Here is a 24305-nt window from a genome sequence, read left to right as displayed (position 1 = left end):
AAGATGACAATCAAAACGGTTTCTGACAGATATCCTGCTGATCAGGTGTTGCTCTATTCAGGTCCACCTCAGGTCCCCCTAAAGACCCCTCAGGTCCCCTAAGGACCCCCTCAGGACTCCCTCAGGACCCCTCCAGGTCCCCTCAGGTCCCCTAAGGACCCCTCAGGACCCCTCAGGTCCCCTCAGGACCCCCTCAGGTCCCCTAAGGACCCCCTCAGGACCCCTCAGGTCCCCTCAGGACCCTTCAGGACCCCTCCAGGTCCCCTCAGGACCCCTCAGGACACCCTCAGGACCCCTAAGGACCCCTCAGGTCCCCCTCAGGTCCCCTAAGGACCCCCTCAGGACCCCTCAGGTCCCCTCAGGACCCCTCCAGGTCCCCTCAGGACCCCTCAGGACCCCCTCAGGTCACCCTAAGGACCCCTCAGGACCCCTCCAGGTCCCCTCAGGTCCCCTAAGGTCCCCTCAGGACCCCTCAGGACGGTCCGTCCTCCTGGGAGCCAGCAGGTACCTGACGGCCCAGTGCAGCAGCGCTGCAGCGACTCTGAATCGGCTGAAATCCTGCAGGTTCTGTCCTGACACTTTGTAGGAGTAAGTGAGCGGCTTCCCGTCGCTGTGAGTGTTGGGCGTCCGTCTCGGGCCGCCCCCGGGCAGTTTGGGGCCGCTGCCCTCCTCGACCCCGAAGGCTCCAGCCTGAGACTCAAAGAGCCACGATGGGGGGCTCCCGCTGGGCTCCTCCTCCTCCGTTACTTCTGGCGTGGCCTCGCATCTCTTCCTCTTTGGCTTCCTGTAGTTCTCCTGAACGCCATCGTCCACGTGCTCGCGGCCCCGGTTCAGCTGGGCTGAGGCCGGCGGTCTGTCTGAGGCCGGCGGTCTGGCTGAGGCCGGCGGTCTGTCTGAGGGGGTCAGAGACGCAGAGGCTGTGGCTGACAGGCCGGCTGGCTGTCTCTGGTACGGGGGGAAGTAGCCCGACTCTTTTGAACTGTGGACGGGAAGCTGCGTGCTGGTTTCCATGGTGACAGAGTCAGGTTTGGAGGAGGCGGGGCTGTGCGGAGGTGTCGCTTCCCGGGACGAATCGGAGGATGAGAAGGTGACGCACGGAGGGGGGTAGATGTCCCAGGGGTTGGACAAAGGCATGTCAATCACTCCTGAGATCATGGCGTCCTCCACCAGGACGGGTGAGCTCCCAACACCTTCCCACACCGTCTCTGCACCTGCCGGCGTGGACATCTGGCTGCACGGCGCATCAACGGGAGGCTGCGTGGACTCTGTCCTCGTCTGCGTCCCGCTTCCAGCCGTCTGCGTCCCGCTTCCAGCCGTCTGCGTCCCTCTTCCAGCCCCGGCCACCGTCTGCGTGGGCCGAGAATCTTCCTCAGGCATCAGAAGAAACTTCACAGGGACGCTGAAAGGCTTCTCCCCCTTGTATCTGACCCTGTCCACATCCCAGCTGGTCAGGGGCCGGGTCACAGGTGGGCTGTGGGTGGAGGTGCAGGGCTGCGGGCTGTGGGTGGAGGCTGCCACCAGCCTCTGCCTGACGTCCTCCAGCACAGCCTGCAGGCAGTCGTGCTGCCACTCGCCCAGCAGCTCCGACAGATCAAACTCACACTGGCTCCTCTGGGAGCCCTCCTGGTCCAGCAGGGCCCTCCACGTCCTGCAGATCTTCATCCTGACGGAGGGCAGCGTGGTGCAGCAGGGGGTCTTCTCCCTCACCGGCCCAGCCGCGGTCGTCGCCAGCTCTCCCACCGATAAGAAGAACCTGCACCTGGTCTGCTCCTGGGCCATGTGAAACCGCAGCCGGGAGTCCTGGACGAACACGGTGGTGTTGAGCAGGCTGGTGAAGCACTCGCGGTCCTCCTGCTCCTGGAGATGCTCCCAGGCGGCCGCGGTGAGGACGGCCGGGATCTGGAGCACCCCGTCGGACAGAAACAGCAGCCCTGTGGGGCCGTCGGAGCCCCGGACCTGGGACAGGGACATCTGACCCACCCCGATAACATGAGCCTTCAGCCGCTCACCGGCGCCGCCGCCCTCTCCCTCCTCACGGCCGCCGTAACTCAGGATCAGACTCTCTATCCAGGGAGTCAGTCTGTTCCGGGCAGCTCGAGACATGTTTCCACCAGTTAGCTTCCGTCGGTAAATCTCACGATGGTCGGTGGTTCCTCCATCACAACGTCACCTCAGAGTAGGGTTGCCAACTCCCTGAAAAATAAATAAGGAACACCTCATTAGAAGGGCCGGCCGAAACCGATTGCCTTCCCCTTTCCTAGCCTGGTGAATTTTTTTTTAGCCCCTTTTTTTGTGAGTGAAACAATTTTTTAACTATTTGACTTGAACCCAATTTGAATTAGATGCATATTTTTGAGTGACATGAACACCTGGAAAACAAATTATCATCCAGCAATTCACTTTAATATAAAATAACAAAATTAACAGAATAAAATAAGTATCTTTCTTAAAGGAGAAGTTCGTTTTTTTTTTTTAAACCTGGACCTGTGTCTTTATTTCACCAATACTTTAAGACGAATGAATGAAAAAATGTTTTTCTCCCCGTTTGAGTAAAAGTACTATTGCACTGTTAGCTCAGAGCTGCTGTGTTGTTGTTATTTTGTAGCAGAGTGGTGCAAAAAGTCTACATTAAGTGGTTTCAGAGAGTTACATGGTTCTGTAAAAGCATTCAGAAAACAATACAGCAATGTACTGATATTAGAAAATGTAGTTTGTACTTTTAAAAGTAAGTTCTTCAGTACTTTAACTTGAGTAAAATTTTGAGCGACTTTTACTTGTAGTTGAGTAAGATTTGACCATGAGTATCAATACTTTAGTATTAGAGTTGAGTACTTTGTCTCCCACTGCTTAAAGTAGTGTCGGCGTCTGCGTAACTGCCATGTATGCTGCTTTGTTGTCTTCCGCTATCTTCTCAGTAACTCCTCGACCAATGGGATGACAGCGTATTCTCGTGTGTGAATATGCTGTCAGCTCATTGGTCACCGAGCAGGACAGGGCCTGGGAAAACGTTTACCGTACATTTTCATATAAAGACCCCTGTTATTCATTTCCATTGGCATGATACTGACTATTTTTAGACTCTCACAGTAATACGGGGCAAAGTGCGTCCCAATTCAGCTCAATACGGGACTGGTGCTGTCGTTTCTAAATACGGGACGATTCCGTTTTTCCTCAGAGCCGTTAGAAAAGTTCAAATTTAAACGTATGGTGGAGCGCGAGCGCGTTCGCTTCAACTTCTTCCCAGCCTGGTTATTCAGTTTAATTTACTCAACTTGATAAAACTTTTACTTGATTAAAAACAACCGAAGACCACACCTTACAGTCACACAGCTCAAAGAATAACGAGACTATTTACGTTTGGTCGAAGTTATGGCGGCGGCAGCGAAAATTACCTCCAGACCAAACCGGATATGACGACAGCTTCAACTTAAAAGCACGGACGTCAGTAACTTTCAAAGACTGTTTCGATAAAGGTTAGGAATTATATTTATATATTTTTTTTTCAATCAATATGCCGATCATTCTAAAAAAAAAAAAGAAATTATGTGTTTAGAGCGGATTCAAACTTTTCACCGGTTAGATGCTCATGTCAAGAAGCTTTTATTTATTTATTATTATTATTTTTTTTAATAAACTTTATTTATCTTCACAATATCACAGTAACAGTAGTCATGAAAGAAATAGTGTACAATAATGAACAAAGGACATAAAATGAAAGAAGAACATAGTTAAAAAATACAACGATAGAAAACTGTTAGAACAGAAGAGAGAAAAAAAAATTACACAATTAAATGCGAGTTACAAAAATAAGTTATAGTCTTTCCAAATACTTATTGTTTCTATAGCCTTTTTGTTAATTGAATTCGAGATTGAGTCAAGATACAATTTTACATCTATGTCAAGAAGCTTTTATTGACACAGGAAATACTCTCCGGTGATGGTGAACTAATTACATAATGGCTGCATTCCGTTTAGATTTTGGGTTTTATTTTTTTCAAGAAAAAAAACCGCGTAGAATCTATATACACAAATATTATTTATTTTTAATATCTAAATGGGATTAACTTTTATATATTTGCATATAGATCAAAACAATATCTGATTTAAAAAAAATACATTAATTCACATTATCTCTACGTAAAGGTTGCTGAAAGCCGATTGGTTCACTACCCGTTTGCACGCGTTCCGTAACGTCCACTTGCAACATTCTCGCCCGAAGTGATTCATGTTGCTCTAAGTGGAGTTCGCCGCTTCCTATGCCCCAAAAAACAGACCAGATTCCTTCGCTGTCTTAAGGTAATATACTTAAAGTGAGTCGTTGTTCAAATGCAATAACAGATAACGACTTTTATCCAATGTCAACATACAGGTTTGGAGCATTAGCCTGATTATTACTTTACCCGTTTGGCAACATTTGACCAAATAAAGGCCATTGTTAGCTAACGAAACATCTCTAATTCTAAAATTATTAGAATTAATCGCAACATTATGTTGTTGTCAGTTGGGCTTTTTATTTGCACGTCTGTTGTTTTGCTACTAGCCTAGCTATTCTTGCCAAACCCCATTTAGAAATTTGCTAATTTAAGGAGTTTCTACTCGGTATGATTAGATTAAGCTACTTATTGAGGATGAGTCACACTTCTTGTGAAAAAGCAGGTTTTCACACGTTATTCGGCGCTGAAATGATCGGCTGAGCAAAAACAGTCAGGTTGTTGTTTCCTGTTGACAACAGAGAACAGCACGCTTTGGGGCTGGCCCCAACCGAGACATGCCCAACTCTGCACCCGATGAAGCCGGTTCGAAGGTTTCGGACCCGCAACACTCCCAGAAACTCCTCAGAGTTCTTCGCACCTTCTGGCAAGAGCAAAGTTTCCACGATGCACTGCTGGTGGTTGATGGAGAAGAGCTTCCAGTCCAGAAAAACATCCTGGCTGCTGCCAGCCCTTACATCAGGTTAGGATTTCAGAGGCGGTCCCAGATATGATCACGCATTTATCTGTCCACAATAGCATGGGTGTGCCCACTTTCACTCAATGATTCCAGATTTTCTTGTCATGCTTTGACATGTTCTTGTCTTAATATATTTTCTGTATACCAGTGGCGGCTGCTGACTTTTAAAACAGGGGAAGCCCGTATTACGCGTTCAGGGTTGTAGTGGCTCGTGCCATCCCAAAGCAGAAGATAGCAAAGTTCAAAAGAATTAGTTATAACATAGCTGTGTCTAGTATGACAACTATGCCCAGCAAATACACAGAAAGAAGGTAGAGACTTTGAAAATTCCCACAGCAAGGCCAAAATCAAGTATGATGGAATTTAAGGCCTGTAAATGGCTGGATCAGAATCTGTGGAGCATTTTTCCCTGTCATAATGAATACTTAGAGTTTGATGGAGCATTGTGACAAAACTACTAGCTAACACGACAAACAAATGCACAACAGGAATATGATTGACAAAATTTCTAAACAACAAGGATGTGTTTCTTATTTACAGTGTAATATTTACAAAAGTGTATGTGTGTGAGGATGGAAATGAGTGAAACTCTGACAGCACTTTCACAGACAGCCAGTGTCTTTGGTATCCGCTTTGGGACTGAAGTTCCAGCGTGCTTCTCCCCGCTTAAAAATTCGGCTGCCACAAGATCTCTCATGATGGACAAACACTAACTCCAATCATCCCGACACAGCGCCTCATATTGACACGCCCACGTCTAATCTACCCCCAGAGACGCCGGGCAGCCTCGGAAGTGATGAGTTTTTGTCGATTTAGCCAATGAGGACCTAGAATTGTAGAAAAAACTCGACTCTCCCGCCCCCTCCTGAAGCCGGGCAGCCCTCGGCTCGGAAGCCCGGCTGTTAGTGGCGGCTTCATAACATGATTTCCTCAGTGAACGATTTCAGAACAAATCCCTTCATTAAGCTACAGGACAACATGTTGTGGTTATGAAAGTAAATGCAGTATTGGGCATAGCTTGTGTTTTGTGAATAACTGTTTTATCGTCAATTTAACATTGAAGATGTAGCAATTTCGCCAGAGAATGGGAGAGGCTGCCCGGCTTCCCGTGTCGTCTCTGAATAGCCGCGGCTGCTGTATATATTCTCTGTATATTATGTGCATATTATTTATTCTGTATATATAAAACGCACACCTTTGCACTTCTGGTTGGATGCTAACTGCATTTCATTGGCTTGTACCTGTACTTGACAACAAAGTTGAATCTAATCTAATCTAATATTTTATGGTTAGAACCAAGCTGAACTACAATCCTCCCAAAGAAGATGGGTCCACATACAGAATCGAGCTGCAGGGGGTCTCCATGGCCATCATGAAACAAATCCTGGACTACATCTTCAGCGGGGAAGTGAGTGTTGGCGCCTTATGCTTGGATCCTGATAGGCTCTGTGTTTTGGTCTTCATTTTTTTTGCGTTTGCCACTCTCAGATTGCCCTGAGTGAAGAAACCATCCAGGACATGGTGCAGGCGTCCGACCTGCTCCTCATGACCGACCTGAAGAATCTGTGCTGCCAGTTCTTAGAGAGCTGCATCACCGCGGAGAACTGCATCGGCATCCGGCTCTTCTCTCTGCACTACTGCCTCCACCATGTTCACTACGTCGCCACCGAGTTCCTGCAGACGCATTTTCGCGACGTGGCGCTCACCGAGGAGTTCAGGGAGCTGCCCCCCGACCGTCTCTGCGAGCTGCTGGCCATGGAGAAGCTCAACGTGGGCAACGAGAAGCACGTGCTGGAGGCTGTGGTGCGGTGGTATGCGCACGACCCCGATGACCGCAGGGTGGGTAACGCTCAGTGTGGAAGTGGGTGAAACAGAGGTGTGTCCAGAATGGCATGTGGGTGGGCAGTTATGGGGCTTTTCCACTAGCTCGCTTCGGCTCGGCGCGTTTTGCGTGTTTCCACTAGCACGCCGTACCTGCAACCGGCACGATTTTCCGTACCACCTCAGCCCCGGTTCCAAGCGGGCCGAAGCGTTACTAAAACGTGACGTCAGCCGACTGCCTTCCACTGATTGGGCGATGGGTGTCGTCACTGGAAGCGTCATAACGCGGATAATAAAAGCTAGCGTTAGCAGCCGTTAGCTTACCTTCAAACGTCGTCTTTTTGAAGCTCGTAACAAAACTCTCCGGTACTTTTTGGTACTTTTTGGTACTTTAGTTTTGTCTGGCGGCCAGGAGTCTTCTCTGGCTCTCTTCTCTTGCCTTCTGTGCGACAAAAAGCCGCAGGGTGAGCAGCAACACGCGCAGCCGTGTTACGACGACCCCGCCCACGTCGAGGAGGCACGAAGTGTAATGGAAACGCAACCAAACCGAGCCGTGCCGAGCTAGTGGAAAAGCGCCATTAGCTCATCTGGGGGGGGGGGGGGGGGCAGAAAACAATACCTGAAAAAAATCGGTGGAAAACTACTGCTACAACTTCAAGCATCATAATAATAATAATAATAATAATAATTCAATTCGGTAATGAAAATATGGTCACACTAGCATAGATCATGACCGTCAATTTTGTTAACAGTGTGGAATTTTATTATGAAGTTTTTTGTTTGTTTGTTTGTTTGTTTGTTTTTGTAAAGAAATGTAGAACTTGTATGATGCATGCAACCAGCAGCAAGCTATCAATAAAATCAAAGGTATACAACATATGATTACTACAGGAGAGCTAGAACAGAAACATAGCCCATTGTACACATTATGATATTAGGACTTTAAGACATCCAGCCAACTCCAGCTTTTTATTACCTTCATTAAGTCTACATTTCAGATCATTGTATACAACAAAAACATCCGAAAATGTGAAAATCGCCTTTTTTTTTCAGCAGCAAAGGGTTAAGGTTACAGAGGGGGGTGGGGGGGGGGGGCACGATAACAAAAAAAATTAATAAAGCTATAAACTTTGCAGATATATGCTTTTTTTAAAATCACCACCTGCATTTATTCTATCAATACAAGACACAAACAGAGATAATAAATCGTGGCCTTTTTTCTGGCCAGTTTTCTTTGGATGGACAGGACATTTCTGAGTCCTTGGATCTCAGATCTTTGCTGGCTTTATATTCTCTGAACAGATCACAGATTGTAAACCATCAGCAGGCTTTTAAAATCTATTCTGTGACTGACTGGAAGCCAGAGTAAAGATTTTAAAGCTGCTGTGATGTGTTCAGATCTCTTAGTCCGGGTTAAAACTCCAGCAGCAGTGTTCTGGATGAGCTGCAGATGTTTAATGCTCCTTGTGGGAAGTCCAGTTAAAAGAGCGTTACAGTGATGGAGTCTGCTGGAGATGGATGCATGGATGAGTTTCTCCTGGAAACCTTTAATTCTGTTGATGTTTCTGAGGTGTTAAAAAGCTGCTGAAAGTCAGATCTGAGTCTTATCAACCATGCACGTTTGATTTGTTCTGCAGGTGCACATGAAGGAGGTGATGTCTGCCGTGTGGCAGCAGGGATTGGACGTGAGCTACCTGAGAGAGCAGGTGGAGTAACAGGAAGTGCATGTGTGAGAATGTGTGAACATCTTTACCTTATACATATGTGAGAGGGAAGCTATGAGTCATTCACTGATATCCTTTGATTTGACACAGTAATTGAATATATACGTGTTTAAGTTCCAGGTTCCAGTATTGTTGCTGCTTTCAGAAACTAACTGCACATAAAAGTCGTTCTGACTGATCAACAAACTAAAGGAAACGTCATCAAGAAGTCAGATATCCAATCCACTTTATTTATAAAGCACAGTTTAAATAAAGACAAAGCTATATCTTTTAACAAAGATATCTTTGTCGGGATATAAAAATGGGACTAATTTAATATTATTTGTGTAGTGGCCATTTGTCCATTAAAAAAACAAATTAAACGTAAACCAAACAAAATCAAAAGGCCACTGATGCATCATGGGGGATGTGGTTTAACGCAGGCAAAAGAAGATGAATGTCCAAAATGAATTCTTGCGTTTTCTGATGATTTATTTCCAAACAATAAAACAAACAAAAGAACAAAGAAAACCTGCTGCTCTCTCCTTTTCCCTGATAAAAACCATCGGCCCACCCAGGTGCATGCTGGGACTCCAGGTGCCCAGTGTGACCCAATTAGCAAAAATATTCTAAACAAATAGCTATGAAAGAATATTAGCAAGAAAAATCTAATCTAAATAAAGCTCTGAAATGAATCAAATAAAGTTACTCATAATTAGCTAATTAAATTTACAACTTGAATAAAAAAAAAAACTAACTCTACAAATAGCTCCTACAATTTGCTTATTTCTTGATTAAATTGGTGAACTTTATAACTGCCGATGAGAATTTGCTGTTAGCAGCAGCAAAGCAAAAAGGAAATGAGTGGAAACCTGAAACTGTGACATAACAGAACCCTGCAGGTCCGAATGGATCCCCGAATGACAGATTTTCAGACTCCTAACACAGAGACGGGGGGGGGGGGTGGGGGGGGGGGGGGGGGGGGTGTTTTCAGTTGGTCATCACTTCAGACACCCACACATATCGTATGTCCCCATCAGAAAACGATGCTTCTGAATCACATTTCCCGCCCAGTTAAAGAAGAAGCAACCAAAAACCTGCCTGTTCAGGGCCCATTTGTCTGTTAGATAATAAGGAGGATTATGAGATATTAACACCGTGGGATTCAGATAGGTGGGATGATGTAAAACACTAGGGCTGGGCAACGATTAACATGTTTAATCTAATTAATCGCATGATTTCCCTGATTAATCACGATTAATCTCATTTGTACGCAGAATCCAAAAATGATTTCAAAAGTAGCGTATAGCTTTTAGCATTTAGCTTTATTTTAAATGTGCTGCCATATGAATGAAAGTGCCATAACATTTGTTGTGCAAACACACTTTTAACATCAGCATCTTTCTGTAGTTTTTATGTAGAAGCCTCGCTCCACTGTCTGTTTCCTTGAATGACTTGCTGCTATCAGTTGTGTGTTTTGCCTTTAAGTGATATTTTAGACTGGAACTACTACGCTGAGAAGACAATTCAACTTGGCAGAGTTTACAGATGACTTTGGTTCTGTCGACTCCGCCGTCTGGAAGAACTTTAACATGAAAATGGCCGAGTAAAAGTTCCGTACCCTTCTCCATGTTTGGTGGATCCGCCGATTACTTTCTTTTCCTGTTCCACAGCAGACAGCAACAGACTTTTACAAAATAAAAGCCTGTGAGCAACAGACTTTTACAAAATAAAAGCCTTTGAGCAACATACTTTTACAAAATAAAAGCCTGGGAGCGACAGACTTTTACAAAATAAAAGCCTTTGAGCAACAGACTTTTACAAAATAAAAGCCTGTGAGCGACAGACTTTTACAATAATAAAATAAATAATAAAATCTCCGTTAATGCGCGATATAATATTTATCGATGTTAAATAAATAACGAGTTAACCCCTAATTTTGAGCCTTAAATTTTTTTGTTGCTTCAGCTGCTGATGTGGCTGTTTTTGCCGTATTATTCCATCAGGCCATGGGGGAGCCGCTGATGAGGGAGGTGATCCGAGAGTACTGTCAGAAGGTGCTGACGGAGGGGGCGCTGCAGGGCGAGGCGTTGCTGGACGCCTTCAAACCCAGAGGTTACTCTGAGTGCATCGTCATCGCGGGAGGAGAAGATCGCAAGTGAGTCGCGTCTGCCAGACGTTTGGGATCCCATCTTTTTCATCCCGTCTTCCTCTCACCTCACGTCTGCTCTGATGGTTTCAGAACCAGGAAGCCGACCGCCGTGACGCGCTGCATGTGTCCGCTGTACGACACCAACCGGCAGGCCTGGATCGAGCTGCAGCCGATGAGCGCCGCCCGCCTCGGCCACGGCGTGGTCGCTGCTGGTCAGTGCGGCGTTCGGAGCTCAGAAGCAGAAACGTGTGGAACAGACCAGCAGGTCGGGGATTAATGTGACTGTGTCTCTCCTGTCAGAGGGTTTCCTGCTGGTGATGGGTGGGACGGATGAACACAACGCAGTCCTGGACAGTGGAGAGAAATATGACCCCGATTCCAACTCCTGGAGCCCGATTCCCCCGATGCTTCAGGTACGCACTCCCCTCTCTGGCCTGCACACACACACCTGTATTTAAAGTAACAGTACATGTTTTTAGTAGGGCTGGGCGAGCTAACTCGTTATTATCGCGTTAAGTTCCCGGATGCATACTAGATTCTCCGAAATGTTGGGTATGCATCATGAGGTTACTACTCATACTCAAACTACCCAAGATGCAACGTAACGTGACGTCGCCGATCGTCATTTCCTGTCAAACGGCAGTTTCAAGCTAGCTACAACGAGGGTAGGTTCACTTCCTGTTTTCAAAACAAAAGCACCAATTGTATGGTAATGGCTTTCCCTATGATAACAGGCAACAGGTATTTTATTTTGTGAAAATAACCGGAAGTGCGTTGCTCACTGCGGCTAGCTTTAGTAGCGCCGAATTCGTGGGAACAAAATGGTAAACAGCCGGTATTTTGTCAGGTTTTCAACACGTTGGGGATCTAAACGACTACTTTCTCGCCTGAAAATGTTTCAAATGTTGCTAAAGTTTACAGAGTTTAGAGCTTTAGAGAAATCAGCTTCAGGCCGGCTGATTTCGGCTCGGGCAGGAGCGAAGTGCATTGTGGGTAAACGCTCTAAATACTGTCTGATCGATGAGTATGGTAATATGCAGTATGCGGTTTCGAACACAGCCTGCTAACCGGCGCTACTTCCTGTTTTACTTGTTTCAACATAAAAGCACGTATTTCAAAATAAATTAAAAAAAATACTCCTGCATTTACAGCCAAGTTGAATTGTCTTCTCAGCGTAGTAGTTCCAGTCTAAAATATCACTTAAAGGCAAAACACACAACTGATAGCAGCAAGTCATTCAAGGAAACAGACAGTGGAGCGAGGCTTCTACATAAAAACTACAGAAAGATGCTGATGTTAAAAGTGTGTTTGCACAACAAATGTTATGGCACTTTCATTCATATGGCAGCACATTTAAAATAAAGCTAAATGCTAAAAGCTATACGCTACTTTTGGATTCATTTTTGGATTCTGCGTACAAATGTGATTAATCGTGATTAATCAGGGAAATCATGTGATTAATCAGATTAAACATTTTAATCGTTGCCCAGCCCTAATTTTTAGAGAATATCTGAAACATTCAGTCACAGGAAGACGTGAGTTCAGCTTTCTGGTTTTATTCAGTATGGATTTTGGTTCAGTGGGGGGGACGAGTCACCCTGGAGAGGTCGCCAGTCCATCAGAGACACGTGCTCGCGCTCATTCCTCGGGACAATTTAGAATCACCGATTAACGTAACATGCGGTGAGAGGAAGCTGGAGTACCCGGAGAGAACCCACGCATAGGCCCAGCCGGGGGCCTCGGAACCAGGAACCCTCCTGCTGTGAGGTGACGGTGCTAACCTCCACCTTTTAAGTGTGGCCTCTCTGATGTTCTCAGGCTCGCCAGAACTTTGGCGTGGCGGAACTGGACGGTCTGATCTATGTTCTGGGCGGAGAGAGTGACGACACGGAGCTGATCACTGTGGAGGTGTTCGATCCTCACTTCAGCACCTGGAAAATACAGACGAGTATGACCATGATCCGAAAGGTGACCACACACTCACACACACAAAATACAGATGATCATGTTTTTAAATGGAACATTATGACATATGATATTTAAAAGGCTTAGAAATAGATGACGGGTGTAGGAAAAATCCACAGTTTTTAAATACACAATAAATGGTATGTTTTATAGTTATATGTATAGATAGTGTTACTCCCACGTGTCACCAGCAGGTGGTGCTAAAGCATCACTTCTTCTGTTTCCACCAGTGATGAACCAATCAGAGACCAGGACTCAGGTCACCTGAAAGTCAAAGTATCTTTAGTGCACATTTTAACAGCAAGTCCCCCACAAACCCAACAAATACACTTTTTTTTATTAGTCTTATAGTCAGTTCTACATTTTATTTTCATATTATTTAAAAAAAAAAAAAAACATTCATGGTCCTTTTTAAAAAGCTGAGACAACCTGCGTAAACCTGCGTAAAGCCAGCGTTTAAACGGCTCCTTTAAAGTCTGTTAGGAGAAGACAGGAAAGGTCCGAGAGCCTGAAAGCTTTACGGGACAAATGTGGAAATAAAACAGCACATTTCCAGCCGTGTTATTTAGTTGTTGCCTGCTCGCAGCACACATAACTGAAGCTCCTTTCTGAGTAGAAATGACTGCAAATAAAATGAGACACAATGGACCCATTTCATCATCCTGCACAGTGACACTCTCAGAAAGTCAGACTGGAGCCTGTAGGATTCTCAGATGCCGTTTTTTAGTGTTCTGCAGACTTCTCTGTGAGAGCCATGATGAATTAGTGTCACTGAGATTCACTGAAACGTGTTCCAACATGAACATAAACCCAGAATCTGAGGCAGAACCAGAGTTTGTTCAGTTCTGAGCAGCTTTAAAGTGAATATCTGCTCTGAGCTGCTTTCTCCTCCAGCACAGCCTGAACCCTCTCAGACAGCTTTCTGTCCTTTCTTTAAGGAGTCTTCAGGAATAGTTCTCCAGGCTTCTTGAAGGACATCCCAAAGCTCTTCTTTGGATGTGGGCTGCCTTTTGTTGCGTTCTCTGCCAACATGATCCCACACTGCTTCAGTAATGTTGAGCTCCGGGCTCTGGGGAGGATTCATCCCTCCATCAGACCTGCTGCCACTGATTTTCAGCCCACTTCTTGTGTCCTTTGGCACAGCTCAGCCTTTTCTCCCTGTTTCCCTTCCTTAAGAACGGCTTCCTGACAGCCACCCTTCCATGGAGCCCATTTCTGATGAGGCTTGGGCCAACAGCAGATGGATCAGCTGTCACACTGTGTTATCTTTGCTGTTTTTCACACATGCAGCTAAAGAAATGGGAACAAATCTTAATTCCAGCCTAAAACCCACAAAGAGCTTCTAGATTATTCATTTCTGGTGGCTTAAAACAGTTTAATCATTTAATTTATATTAATTGTTCCATAATTAGTCATTAGATTATATCTCATATTCCTTTTTTAAGCTTTAAATTGAATCTTATTTACTTTTTCTTGATGTTTTTTAACATATAATTCTTATTATTGTCTGTTTTTTTCCTACTTTTCTACTTTTAGACGTGATAACATTCATTTTTTTGGAATTAGGATTTTTTTTAAACTGAATTTCTTATATTAATTTGACTCTTTTGGTAACTGAAAGCAGTTTTAACGTAAATGTACAACAAAGTTGAAACTATGAAGCTGTTTTTCACAGATGCAGCTAAAGAAATGGGAACAAATGATGTGTCTCTGTGACAGGCTGCTGGGAACAAAGTGCCTAAAGATCCAGTTTAAAACAGCTTCTTTGCTCAGTTGGACACAACACTGGTTCATCCCTTGAGTTAGGAGCCTTTTTCCTGCCTGAATGCTTCACAGCTCAGAGTTAAGTGGCTTAACAAAGAGAAAACACATTCCTCTGAAGATGCTCAGGTACAAGGACTGGACTGAAGATGAGGAAAGAAGCAGGAAAACTGTCAAAGAGCTTCAGGAAGCTGCAGAACTGCTGATCAGGACACTTTAAAGGTCACAGAGAAGTCTGGAAGAAATGAGGAGTTGGAATGAAAATGTGTCCGACGTGTTCCTCCTCCCTTCAGGTCGGCTGCTATGCTGCCATGAATAAGAAGATCTACGCCATCGGTGGGGGGTGCTACGGGAAGCTGTTTGACTCTGTTGAATGCTTCGACCCTAAAACCCAGCAGTGGACGGGCCTCTGTCCTCTGAAAGAGAGAAGGTAAGCGCAGCCTCCAACATCTGATCAGGTGACAGGCTTTCTCACACTGCTGCCCTCTCTTTTCTCTTGTAATTCGAGGTCTCGCTGCACATTTAACCTGCATGTGTTGCACAACAGGAAAAGAGTCTCAATCCTGGATCTGTTGGTTTTGGTTTCAGTTTGGCTGGAGTTGGAGCACATTCACACTCAAACAGTCGCTCGGTCACGGCAGTAGAAACACAAGATAGATAGATAGATAGATAGATAGATAGATAGATAGAGAAGTACTTTTTTCATCCCAATTTGGGAAATTATTGTGTTGCAGCAGCGTACAGTATAAAAGATAAAAGATATTTAAACAATTAAAGGAAAAACAAGCAAATAGAATAGAATATAAATAGAGAATAAACATCAGCTATAAACAAACCTATAGTATGAAGAGTAGGGTAAATAATAATAATAATAAACATCAGTAAACTAAATAAAAACAGATTTGTACATTTAACAATAAAGGTAAAAATAAATTTAACTGAGCAGACTGAACCAATATGAAATATGGGATGTATGGATAACTTACATTATATTGTACTATGATGATATTTGTGCAAATGTTATTAGTGCAAAATGAGCAGTTGTGCAATTTGTCATTGTTATGATGCTGCAGTTGGTCCGACGTGAACACGTTAGCTGTTTTTAAAGGTTTGACCCCCCCCCCCCCTTTTTATTGTGGCTAACTGCACAGCTCCTTCAGACATTTTATTTTTCAATGAGAGGATGTGCACAGAGTGGTCTTTGTGGCCGTGCACTTCCTGCACCTAATAACTGCTGCGGAGGTGTTTCCTGCTGCTTTCAGCTGCTCCTGATGCACTTATATCCTCTCATTGGTTCCTGTGGTTCTTATATAAAAGTTCACTGCTGTTTTAGATGCTTCGGTCTTCACTGCTTGTTTTACTTGAGACAGAAAGCCCAACATATAAAAGCAGGGGGAGAAATTGGATTGAACCCAACACAGTTTCATATTAATCTTTTGACCCAAATCTGTATCTGCCTCCATCGCTGTCCGGCAGTAACAATGCTAACCAATGCTAACTTTGCTAACACAGATAAACGGGTAACTCCCGTTTAACTCGTCAAAGGTTGTTGTTTTGCTGGATCCAGACCGAAAGCTTTTATAGCCCGTTTTATCTTTAGTGATTTATAATCTAACCTGTTTGCTTTCGATTCGCTTCAACCAAAAAAAGGCTGCAGTTATTGTGAGATGCTGCTCAGGTAATCATTTATATGACCATGTTTGCTTTTGTTTTAGCATTTTTCTGCCATGTTCTTTCCTCTTTTGCTGGTTAATAAAAAAGTAATTTCCTAAAGCATTGTGGTTTGTGAATGAATCAAAGAATCCTGCTTCAGTCGTAATTTATTCTTTTCACGTTCATTCCAAACGTCCAGAATATTCGTCTGGATTTTATCCGCAGCTGGAAAAAAGCTAAAGATTTTTATCAGATTTTTATGAGCAGGAAGTTACTGACGTTTCATTTTTAAGCAACGAATCAGAGAAACCAGAGTCGCACAGTGACTGTTAGACAAGCCAAAGCTTTGGCTTCAGCGTGATGGGGTTAGGGTTAATTAGGCTAACCCTAACCTAGCCTAAACCTAGCTAACCCTAATCTAGCCTAAACCTAGCTAACCCTACCTTAACCTAGCTAACACTAACCCAGCCTGAACCTAGCTAACCCTAACCCTAAACGAGCCTAAACCTAGCTAACCCTAATCTAGCCTAAACCTAGCTAACCCTACCTTAACCTAGCTAACACTAACCCAGCCTGAACCTAGCTAACCCTAACCTAGCTAACACTAACCCAATCTAAACCTAGCTAACCCTAACCTAGCCTAAACCTAGCTAACCCTACCTTAACCTAGCTAACACTAACCCAGCCTGAACCTAGCTAACCCTAACCTAGCCTAAACCTAGCTAACCCTAACACTAACCGAGCCTAAACCTAGCTAACCTTAACCTAGCTAACACTAACCCAGCCTAAACCTAGCTAACCCTAATCTAGCCTAAACCTAGCTAACCCTACCTTAACCTAGCTAACACTAACCCAGCCTGAACCTAGCTAACCCTAACCCTAAACGAGCCTAAACCTAGCTAACCCTAATCTAGCCTAAACCTAGCTAACCCTACCTTAACCTAGCTAACACTAACCCAGCCTGAACCTAGCTAACCCTAACCCTAAACGAGCCTAAACCTAGCTAACCCTAACCTAGCCTAAACCTAGCTAACCCTAACACTAACCGAGCCTAAACCTAGCTAACCTTAACCTAGCTAACACTAACCCAGCCTAAACCTAGCTAACCCTAACCTAGCCTAAACCTAGCTAACCCTAGCCTAAACCTAGCTAACCTTAACCTAGCTAACACTAACCCAGCCTAAACCTAGCTAACCCTAACCCTAACCTAGCCTAAACCTAGCTAACCCTAACCCTTCATTACGCGAGTCCTCGCTGAATCTAATCTGTGTTCAGTTTTTGTAACATTTTCCCAAATGATTTGCCAGAATTTTCCACTTCTGACTTCCATATTTTTTATTTTCACAGAATAATTTGACCTTTCTGTTGAACTCTTCTTCTGTGGTGCCGCTCAGGTTCGGGTCGGTGGCGTGCGGCATCGGTCAGGAGCTCTACGTGTTCGGCGGAGTCAGAAGCCAAGAGAATGAAAACCCCGAACAAAGACAAATGATGACCTGCAAGTCTGAGTTCTACCACGACGAGATGAGGAGGTCCGTTTCAAGCTTTTACTCCACTCTTTATATTTGGGGATATTTTTAGTTTCCCAGTTGGGATTCGGCCTAAAAGGTCGTTCTCCACCCTGGAGGCTGGAGGCTGACCCTCATCAGACGGAGTTTGAAATGTTTCTAAAAATTCTCCGGTGGATTCCCGTGAGTCATCGGAAAGTGTTCTGCTGCTCCATTAGAGAGCCGGCAGAGCTCTGACCACCTCTGGATTCAGCTTGTAGTTAAAATCCAGCTTCCATCGCGTTGGCTGTTGCAACACTCGCCTTCACTGAAGATGGGACCGGCTGTATTTCCTTTCTTCTTCATGTTAAACAAAGTACAGCCGACAACTTCAGCAGCAACTAAGCTGCATCTTTCTGCTGCTTTCGCAACAAAATCAGAGCGATAAAGCAGCTCAGAAGTCCGAAGAGATGACAGCCAGTAAACGGGAAAGTTTAGTTTCAGAAGAGAGTTAAACATTAAACAAGTTTACAGTTTGTGGTGTCAACGGTGGATGTAACAAAAGTTATTATAGAGAAAAGTTATTATAGTAAAAAAGTTATTATAAAGAAAAGTTATTAACAAAATTTATCATAAAGAAAATTTATTATTAACAAAGGTTTTTATAAAGAAAAGTTATTATGAAGAATAGTTAATATAAAGAAAATTTATTATAATAAAACAGTTATTATAAAGGAAAAATATTATCAAGAAAAGTTATTATTAACAAAAAGTTATTACAAAGAAAAGTTATTAACAAAAGTTATTATAAAGAGAAAAAATTATCAAGAAAAGTTATTACAAAGAAAATTTATTATTAACAAAAAATATTATTAAGAAAAGTGATTTATAAAGAAAAGTTATAAAGAAGTTATTATAAAGAAAAGTTATTATAAAGAAAAGTTATTATAAAGAAAAGTTAAAATTATTAACAAAAGTTATAAAGAAAATGTATTATTGACAAAATTATTATAAAGAAAAGTTATTATAAGGAAAGTTCTAATAAACTAAAGTACATCTATAATGGGTTATAGTGGTTGTATATTTGATCATTTTGAAAATTAGAACTGTTATTTGATTGAATAATCGTCTGGCACCGATCAGCTGATTGAAAGGTTCTCGACCCGATAGACAGTAGAAAGTAACAAAGCGTGTTGAGTTTATCAATCAATCTTACAGCTCTGTTATGTGTTAGGTGCAGCTGTCTCCCTTCATTCCAAATCTGCTTAAATGTAAACTCATAAAAAGGTTTATTAACTGCCTCCGAGTGCGAGACGAGTTATTTTTACTGTTTTCCAAGAAATCACAAACTCTAAAATAGGCTTCGGGTTACTTTCCTTGACTGTATTCCACCTCTGAAGTCACCTCAGAGGTGACGTTCTCTGGAAATAAACCATGACGTAGGTCTGAAGTGCCCCTGAGCGCCATCTGGATGCTCCACAACCCTTCTGAAACAATCCCGTGTGGATAGAAAAGTTTTACTTTGTTGCATTAGGGCATAAATCTGAGATTAGAAGTTGAGCAGATGGACGGAGACTCGCCCCAACCAGGAGGTCTGGGAGTTTCTGAGGGTCAAACAGAACGGTTCTGGTTTTGGAAAGAAACCTGGAGCACCGACCTTAACCCGACACAAATGGAATTCCAGAGTTCCTCCTTTTTGTTGTAAAAGTCTTCAGGAATCATCTGAAAGGGTCTCTACAGGTTGACCGTGGTTACTGACACACTGTGTTCTGGTGCAGGTGGATGTTCCTGGATGACCAGAACCTGTGTATCCAGGCCAGCTCATCCTTCGTCTACGGAGCGGTGCCCATTGGCGCCAGCATCTACGTGGTGGGAGACCTGGACACGGGTGCGTAACAGTCCCCAGGCTGCTAGGGCTGAGCAATTTCATAGATACTGCCATATATATCGATATTTTGTCTCCCGATAAAGTATCAATTTTTTATTTAATTTTTTTATTTTTTAAAGCAAACTTTATTGAAAAGTCAGACGTTACATTTAGTGAAAACACAGAACATTAAGGTGATACAATACAATGCCAGGGAGTCACATTATACAAAACAGTGATAAATTAGTTCATAAAAATGTTGTATAAAGTGCACAGCTCTCTCGTTTGTTTCTGTTTGTCTGGCGGTGTTGTTCTTCCGGTTCAAAGATCGGACCACCGGTCCAATCGGCAACGATTCATGTCAAATCACACTGTCCCTTTTTTACCCCAGAAAATTATGTAAGTGTATCGAATTGTATCGAATCGCATCGTATCGTATCGAATTGAATGGTATCATATCGTATTGAATAGTATCGTATCGTATCGAATGGAATGGTATTGAATGGAATGGTATCGAATGGAATTGTATCGAATTGTATCGAATCGTATCGAATTGTTTCGAATCGTATCGAATTGAATGGTATCGTATCGTATGGAATGGTAGGGAATGGTATCGAATCGTATCGAATTGTTTCGAATCGTATGGAATTGTATCGTATCGAATGGAATGGTAGGGAATGGTATTGAATTGTATCGAATCGTATGGAATTGTATCGAATCATATCGAATTGTATCGTATCAAATCGTATCAAATCGAATCATATTGAATTGTATCAAATCGAATCATATTGAATTGTATCAAATCGAATCATATCGAATTGTATCGTATGGAATCGCATCGTATCGAATGGAATGGTATTGAATTGAATCGAATCGTATGGAATCGAATCATATCGAATTGTATCGAATCGTATGGAATTGTATCGTATCAAATCGAATCATATTGAATTGTATCAAATCGAATCATATTGAATTGTATCGAATCGTATGGAATTGTATCGAATCATATCGTATCGAATCATATCGAATCGTATGGAATTGTATTGAATCGAATCGTATCGAATTGCATTGAATCATATCGAATTGTTTCGAATCGTATGGAATTGTATCGTATCGAATGGAATGGTAGGGAATGGTATCGAATTGAATTGTATCGAATCGTATGGAATTGTATCGAATCATATCGAATTGTATCGTATCAAATCGAATCATATTGAATTGTATCAAATCGAATCATATTGAATTGTATCGTATGGAATCGCATCGTATCGAATGGAATGGTATTGAATTGAATCGAATCATATCGAATTGTATGGAATTGTATCGTATCAAATCGAATCATATTGAATTGTATCAAATCGAATCATATTGAATTGTATCGAATCGTATGGAATTGTATCGAATCATATCGTATCGAATCATATCGAATCGTATGGAATTGTATTGAATCGAATCGTATCGAATTGCATCGAATCATATCGAATTGTATCGAATCGTATGGAATTGTATCGTATCAAATCGTATCAAATCGAATCATATTGAATTGTATCAAATCGAATCATTTTGAATTGTATCGAATCGTATCGAGTCGTATGGAATTGTATCGAATCATATCGTATCGAATCATATCGAATTGTATCGAATCGTATGGAATGGTATTGAATTGAATCGAATCGTATGGAATCGAATCATATCGAATTGTATCGAATCGTATGGAATTGTATCGTATCAAATCGTATCAAATCAAATCATATTGAATTGTATCAAATCGAATCATATTGAATTGTATCGAATCGTATCGAATCGTATGGAATTGTATTGAATCGAATCGTATCGAATTGCATCGAATCATATCGAATTGTATCGAATCGTATCGTTGGCTGAATATCGTGTATCGTATGGTGAGATTAGTGCATCGCTGCAGCCCTACAGGCTACTGATGGGGTTTCCGGCTGGTCGGCGTTTGGCCGGCGTTTGGCTGGCGTTTGGCTGGCGTTTGACTGGCGTTTGGCTGGCGTTTGACTGGCGTTTGACTGGCGTTTGCTGTGTGCAGGTACGAGCTTCGACTACATCCGAGAGTTCCGCCGCAGCACGGGGACGTGGCACCGCACGAAGCCCATGCTGACCAGCGACCCCTCCAAATCGGCCTGCGCCGCCCTGCGCATCGCCAACTGTCGACTGTTCCGCCTGCAGCTGAGCCAGGGAATGTTCCGGATCAGGGTGTGACCCCAGCGTCCTCACACTGCTGTAGCTTCGGGTTTAAGGGATACACAAACACTAAGGTATAATCGTCACTAGCTGTTTAGATTGTCCTCTCACCTCTGTTTGCTCTAAAACCTTAGCAGGATGAAAGCCCATCTGAACGCTTGTTGTCATTCTACTGTAGAGTCTGTGGTGTTTTTTATGAACTGCCACACCTTTTCTGTTTTATTTTGAAAGGAAGTTGTAATGTTAAACGGTGACATCTTTTCTGTTTTATTTTGAAAGGAAGTTGTAATGTTTAACGGTGACATCTTTTCTGTTTTATTTTGAAAGGAAGTTGTAATGTTAAACGGTGACATCTTTTCTGTTTTATTTTGAAAGGAAGTTATAATGTTTAACGGTGACATCTTTTCGGTTTTATTTTGAAAGGCACACCTGAAGCTGTAATGTTTAACGGTGGCATCTTTTCTGTTTTATTTTGAAGCTGTAATGTTTAACGGTGACATCTTTTCTGTTTTATTTTGAAAGGCACACCTGAAGTTGTAAGGTTTAACGGTGACATCTTTTCTGTTTTATTTTGAAGTTGTAATGTTTAACGGTGGCATCTTTTCTGTTTTATTTTGAAAGGAAGTTGTAATGTTAAACGGTGACATCTTTTCTGTTTTATTTTGAAAGGAAGTTGTAATATATAACGGTTCGTTGGGTGAGAGGATCGACACTAAGATATTATAGCGTGAGGAGTTGTGGCGCACACTGTATTTCTGAACAATATTATTTGTGTTTTTGCTTTCTGGGATTAATCAGGTGGGACTTTTATTCTTTTATTCTCATGTTTTACACATTAACGAGCTGCTGTGGCTCCGACTCTTGTTTACCTTTTGTTTATCAGGACAGAAAACTCTTAAATCTCACATGATTCATTTCAAACATTTCAGTCTGACTTCAGGGATCCACTTGGACGCCATTTTAGAAACGTTTCCCCATCGACACGTGCATCTTCTTTAACTTCAGAGATCAGCACAAACTGAACAAACTGAAAATTCCACACAGAAGACGGCTCTATCCTTCTCACGTCTGTCACTCAGTTATTTCAGGACCGAGCTGCCGACTGGACGCAGTTAGACGCTGAGCAGTTAAAGCTGCTCGTGTCCTGGTTTTTAGCTAGCTGGTTTTAAGCCAGCTGGTTTTAAGCCAGCTGGTTTTAAGACAGCTGGGTTTTAAGCTAGCTGGTTTTAAGCCAGCTGGTTTTAAGCCAGCTGGTTTTAAGCCAGCTGGTTTTTTAGCTAGCTGGTTTTAAGATAGCTGGTTTTAAGATAGCTGGTTTTAAGATAGCTGGTTTTAAGATAGCTGGTTTTAAGATAGCTGGTTTTAAGCCAGCTGGTTTTAAGCCAGCTGGTTTTTTAGCTAGCTGGTTTTAAGATAGCTGGGTTTTAAGATAGCTGGGTTTTAAGCTAGCTGGGTTTTAAGCTAGCTGGTTTTAAGCTAGCTGGTTTTAAGCCAGCTGGTTTTTTAAGCCAGCTGGTTTTTTTAGCTAGCTGGTTTTAAGCCAGCTGGTTTTTTTAGCCAGCTGGTTTTTTAGCCAGCTGGTTTTTTAGCCAGCTGGTTTTTTAGCCAGCTGGTTTTAAGCCAGCTGGGTTTTAAGCCAGCTGGTTTTTTAGCCAGCTGGGTTTTAAGCTAGCTGGTTTTAAGCTAGCTGGTTTTTTAGCTAGCTGTTTTTTTAGCCTGCTGGTTTTCGGTGGGCAGATTCAGGGCAACACTGCTCGAGCAATTTGACAATCTCATTTAATCTTTAAACACATTGCTGATCTTACCTTTGGTTCAGTTTGAAATCATTCATATTTCTCACTTCTCTGATAATCATGGAACAAAACCTATTTATTAAAGCTAAATACGACCCAAAATGCAGCTTATTACATTTACTTAATTTGATCCCAGCTTCTTTTACCTTTCGGCCTTCGTGTCCTTTCCTCATGAACATCATAGTTACCTTTCAGCCCTGCAGCACATCAGAAAACAGCCGGGACAGCGAGGCTTCTCCCACTTTGTGACGCTTCCCTCAGGTCAGCATCGTCGGGTCGGGTTCTGCCTGGGACTGAGCTCCTCTTCTGTCAGTTAAACACATCAAAGCAGGTTAAACTGATCAGGCTGAAATGTTCTGAAATGTTTCTTGAATCCAGAGTGCAAGCTGATGTCATGACTGACGATCAGCTGACGTGTTTCTTTCCTCATTATTTGAAATGAATGACTTGGTGAGCACAGAGGACACGGACGCCACGCTGCACGTGCACACCAGCTGGGCCCGTGCACGACACCTGATGTTTGTTGTGTTTTTCTTTCACATTCCCTCATTTACAGTAAACACGGGGCGACCTGCCGGGTTTACTGATAACACCTCCTGACTCTGCGCTGGGGACACACTTTTAAAGGATGGAAACAAAAACAGTGACAGACTGCTTTCAGTTTGTACTTTTTCGGATGTTTTGTAATGAGACGGTGATAATAAGTGTGTTTCGCTGACGTCAGAGGGATTAAAGCACCAAAGTGATGAAACAAACGTCCAGTTCCTTTCTGTTCCCGTTTCTGTGAAAGGCTGAGTCCAAACTGTCAGTTCTGCTTCTGAGGAGGAGAAGCAGCCGCTTCATCTTTGGTGCAAACATTTCAATCACAACAAGTTCAAATACGCTGCATGCATTAAAGGGACAGTTCGCCTCTTCTGACATGAAGCTGTGTAACATCCCATATCAGCA

The 24305-nt window shown here is 43.0% G+C and overlaps 2 protein-coding genes across 7 annotated transcripts; one reads left to right on the top strand and one right to left on the bottom strand.

Annotated features, from left to right (window-relative positions):
• Positions 1–455: 455 nt before the first annotated feature.
• On the bottom strand, positions 456–3424 carry acd (ACD shelterin complex subunit and telomerase recruitment factor). 4 transcript variants are annotated; one of them, XM_075471136.1, is made up of 2 exons: positions 3356–3424; positions 456–2193 (listed from the first exon to the last, which is right to left on the bottom strand). In XM_075471136.1, exon 2 carries the CDS (start codon positions 2101–2103, stop codon positions 463–465), a length of 1641 nt encoding a protein of 546 aa, XP_075327251.1. In that variant the 5' UTR covers positions 2104–2193; positions 3356–3424; the 3' UTR covers positions 456–462. The 4 variants fall into 4 exon arrangements, with proteins under 4 accessions (XP_075327251.1, XP_075327254.1, XP_075327255.1 ...); XM_075471139.1 differs by having other exon boundaries at positions 3393–3416; XM_075471140.1 differs by lacking the exon at positions 3356–3424 and adding an exon at positions 3273–3293.
• Positions 3425–4174: 750 nt separating this feature from the next.
• gan (gigaxonin) lies at positions 4175–24112 on the top strand. 3 transcript variants are annotated; one of them, XM_075470750.1, is made up of 13 exons: positions 4175–4296; positions 4733–4953; positions 6244–6358; positions 6439–6789; positions 8409–8477; positions 10481–10632; positions 10717–10838; positions 10927–11039; positions 12445–12594; positions 14646–14782; positions 17400–17534; positions 19268–19377; positions 21410–24112. In XM_075470750.1, exons 2-13 carry the CDS (start codon positions 4769–4771, stop codon positions 21580–21582), a joined length of 1812 nt encoding a protein of 603 aa, XP_075326865.1. In that variant the 5' UTR covers positions 4175–4296; positions 4733–4768; the 3' UTR covers positions 21583–24112. The 3 variants fall into 3 exon arrangements, with proteins under 3 accessions (XP_075326865.1, XP_075326866.1, XP_075326868.1); XM_075470751.1 differs by having other exon boundaries at positions 4730–4953; XM_075470753.1 differs by having other exon boundaries at positions 4175–4310.
• The last annotated feature ends 193 nt before the right edge of the window (positions 24113–24305 follow it).

The sequence above is a fragment of the Odontesthes bonariensis genome, chromosome 7 (genome assembly GCF_027942865.1).
Source record: "Odontesthes bonariensis isolate fOdoBon6 chromosome 7, fOdoBon6.hap1, whole genome shotgun sequence".
Lineage (NCBI taxonomy): Eukaryota > Metazoa > Chordata > Actinopteri > Atheriniformes > Atherinopsidae > Odontesthes > Odontesthes bonariensis.
This window is presented reverse-complemented; position numbering and strand designations above follow the sequence as displayed.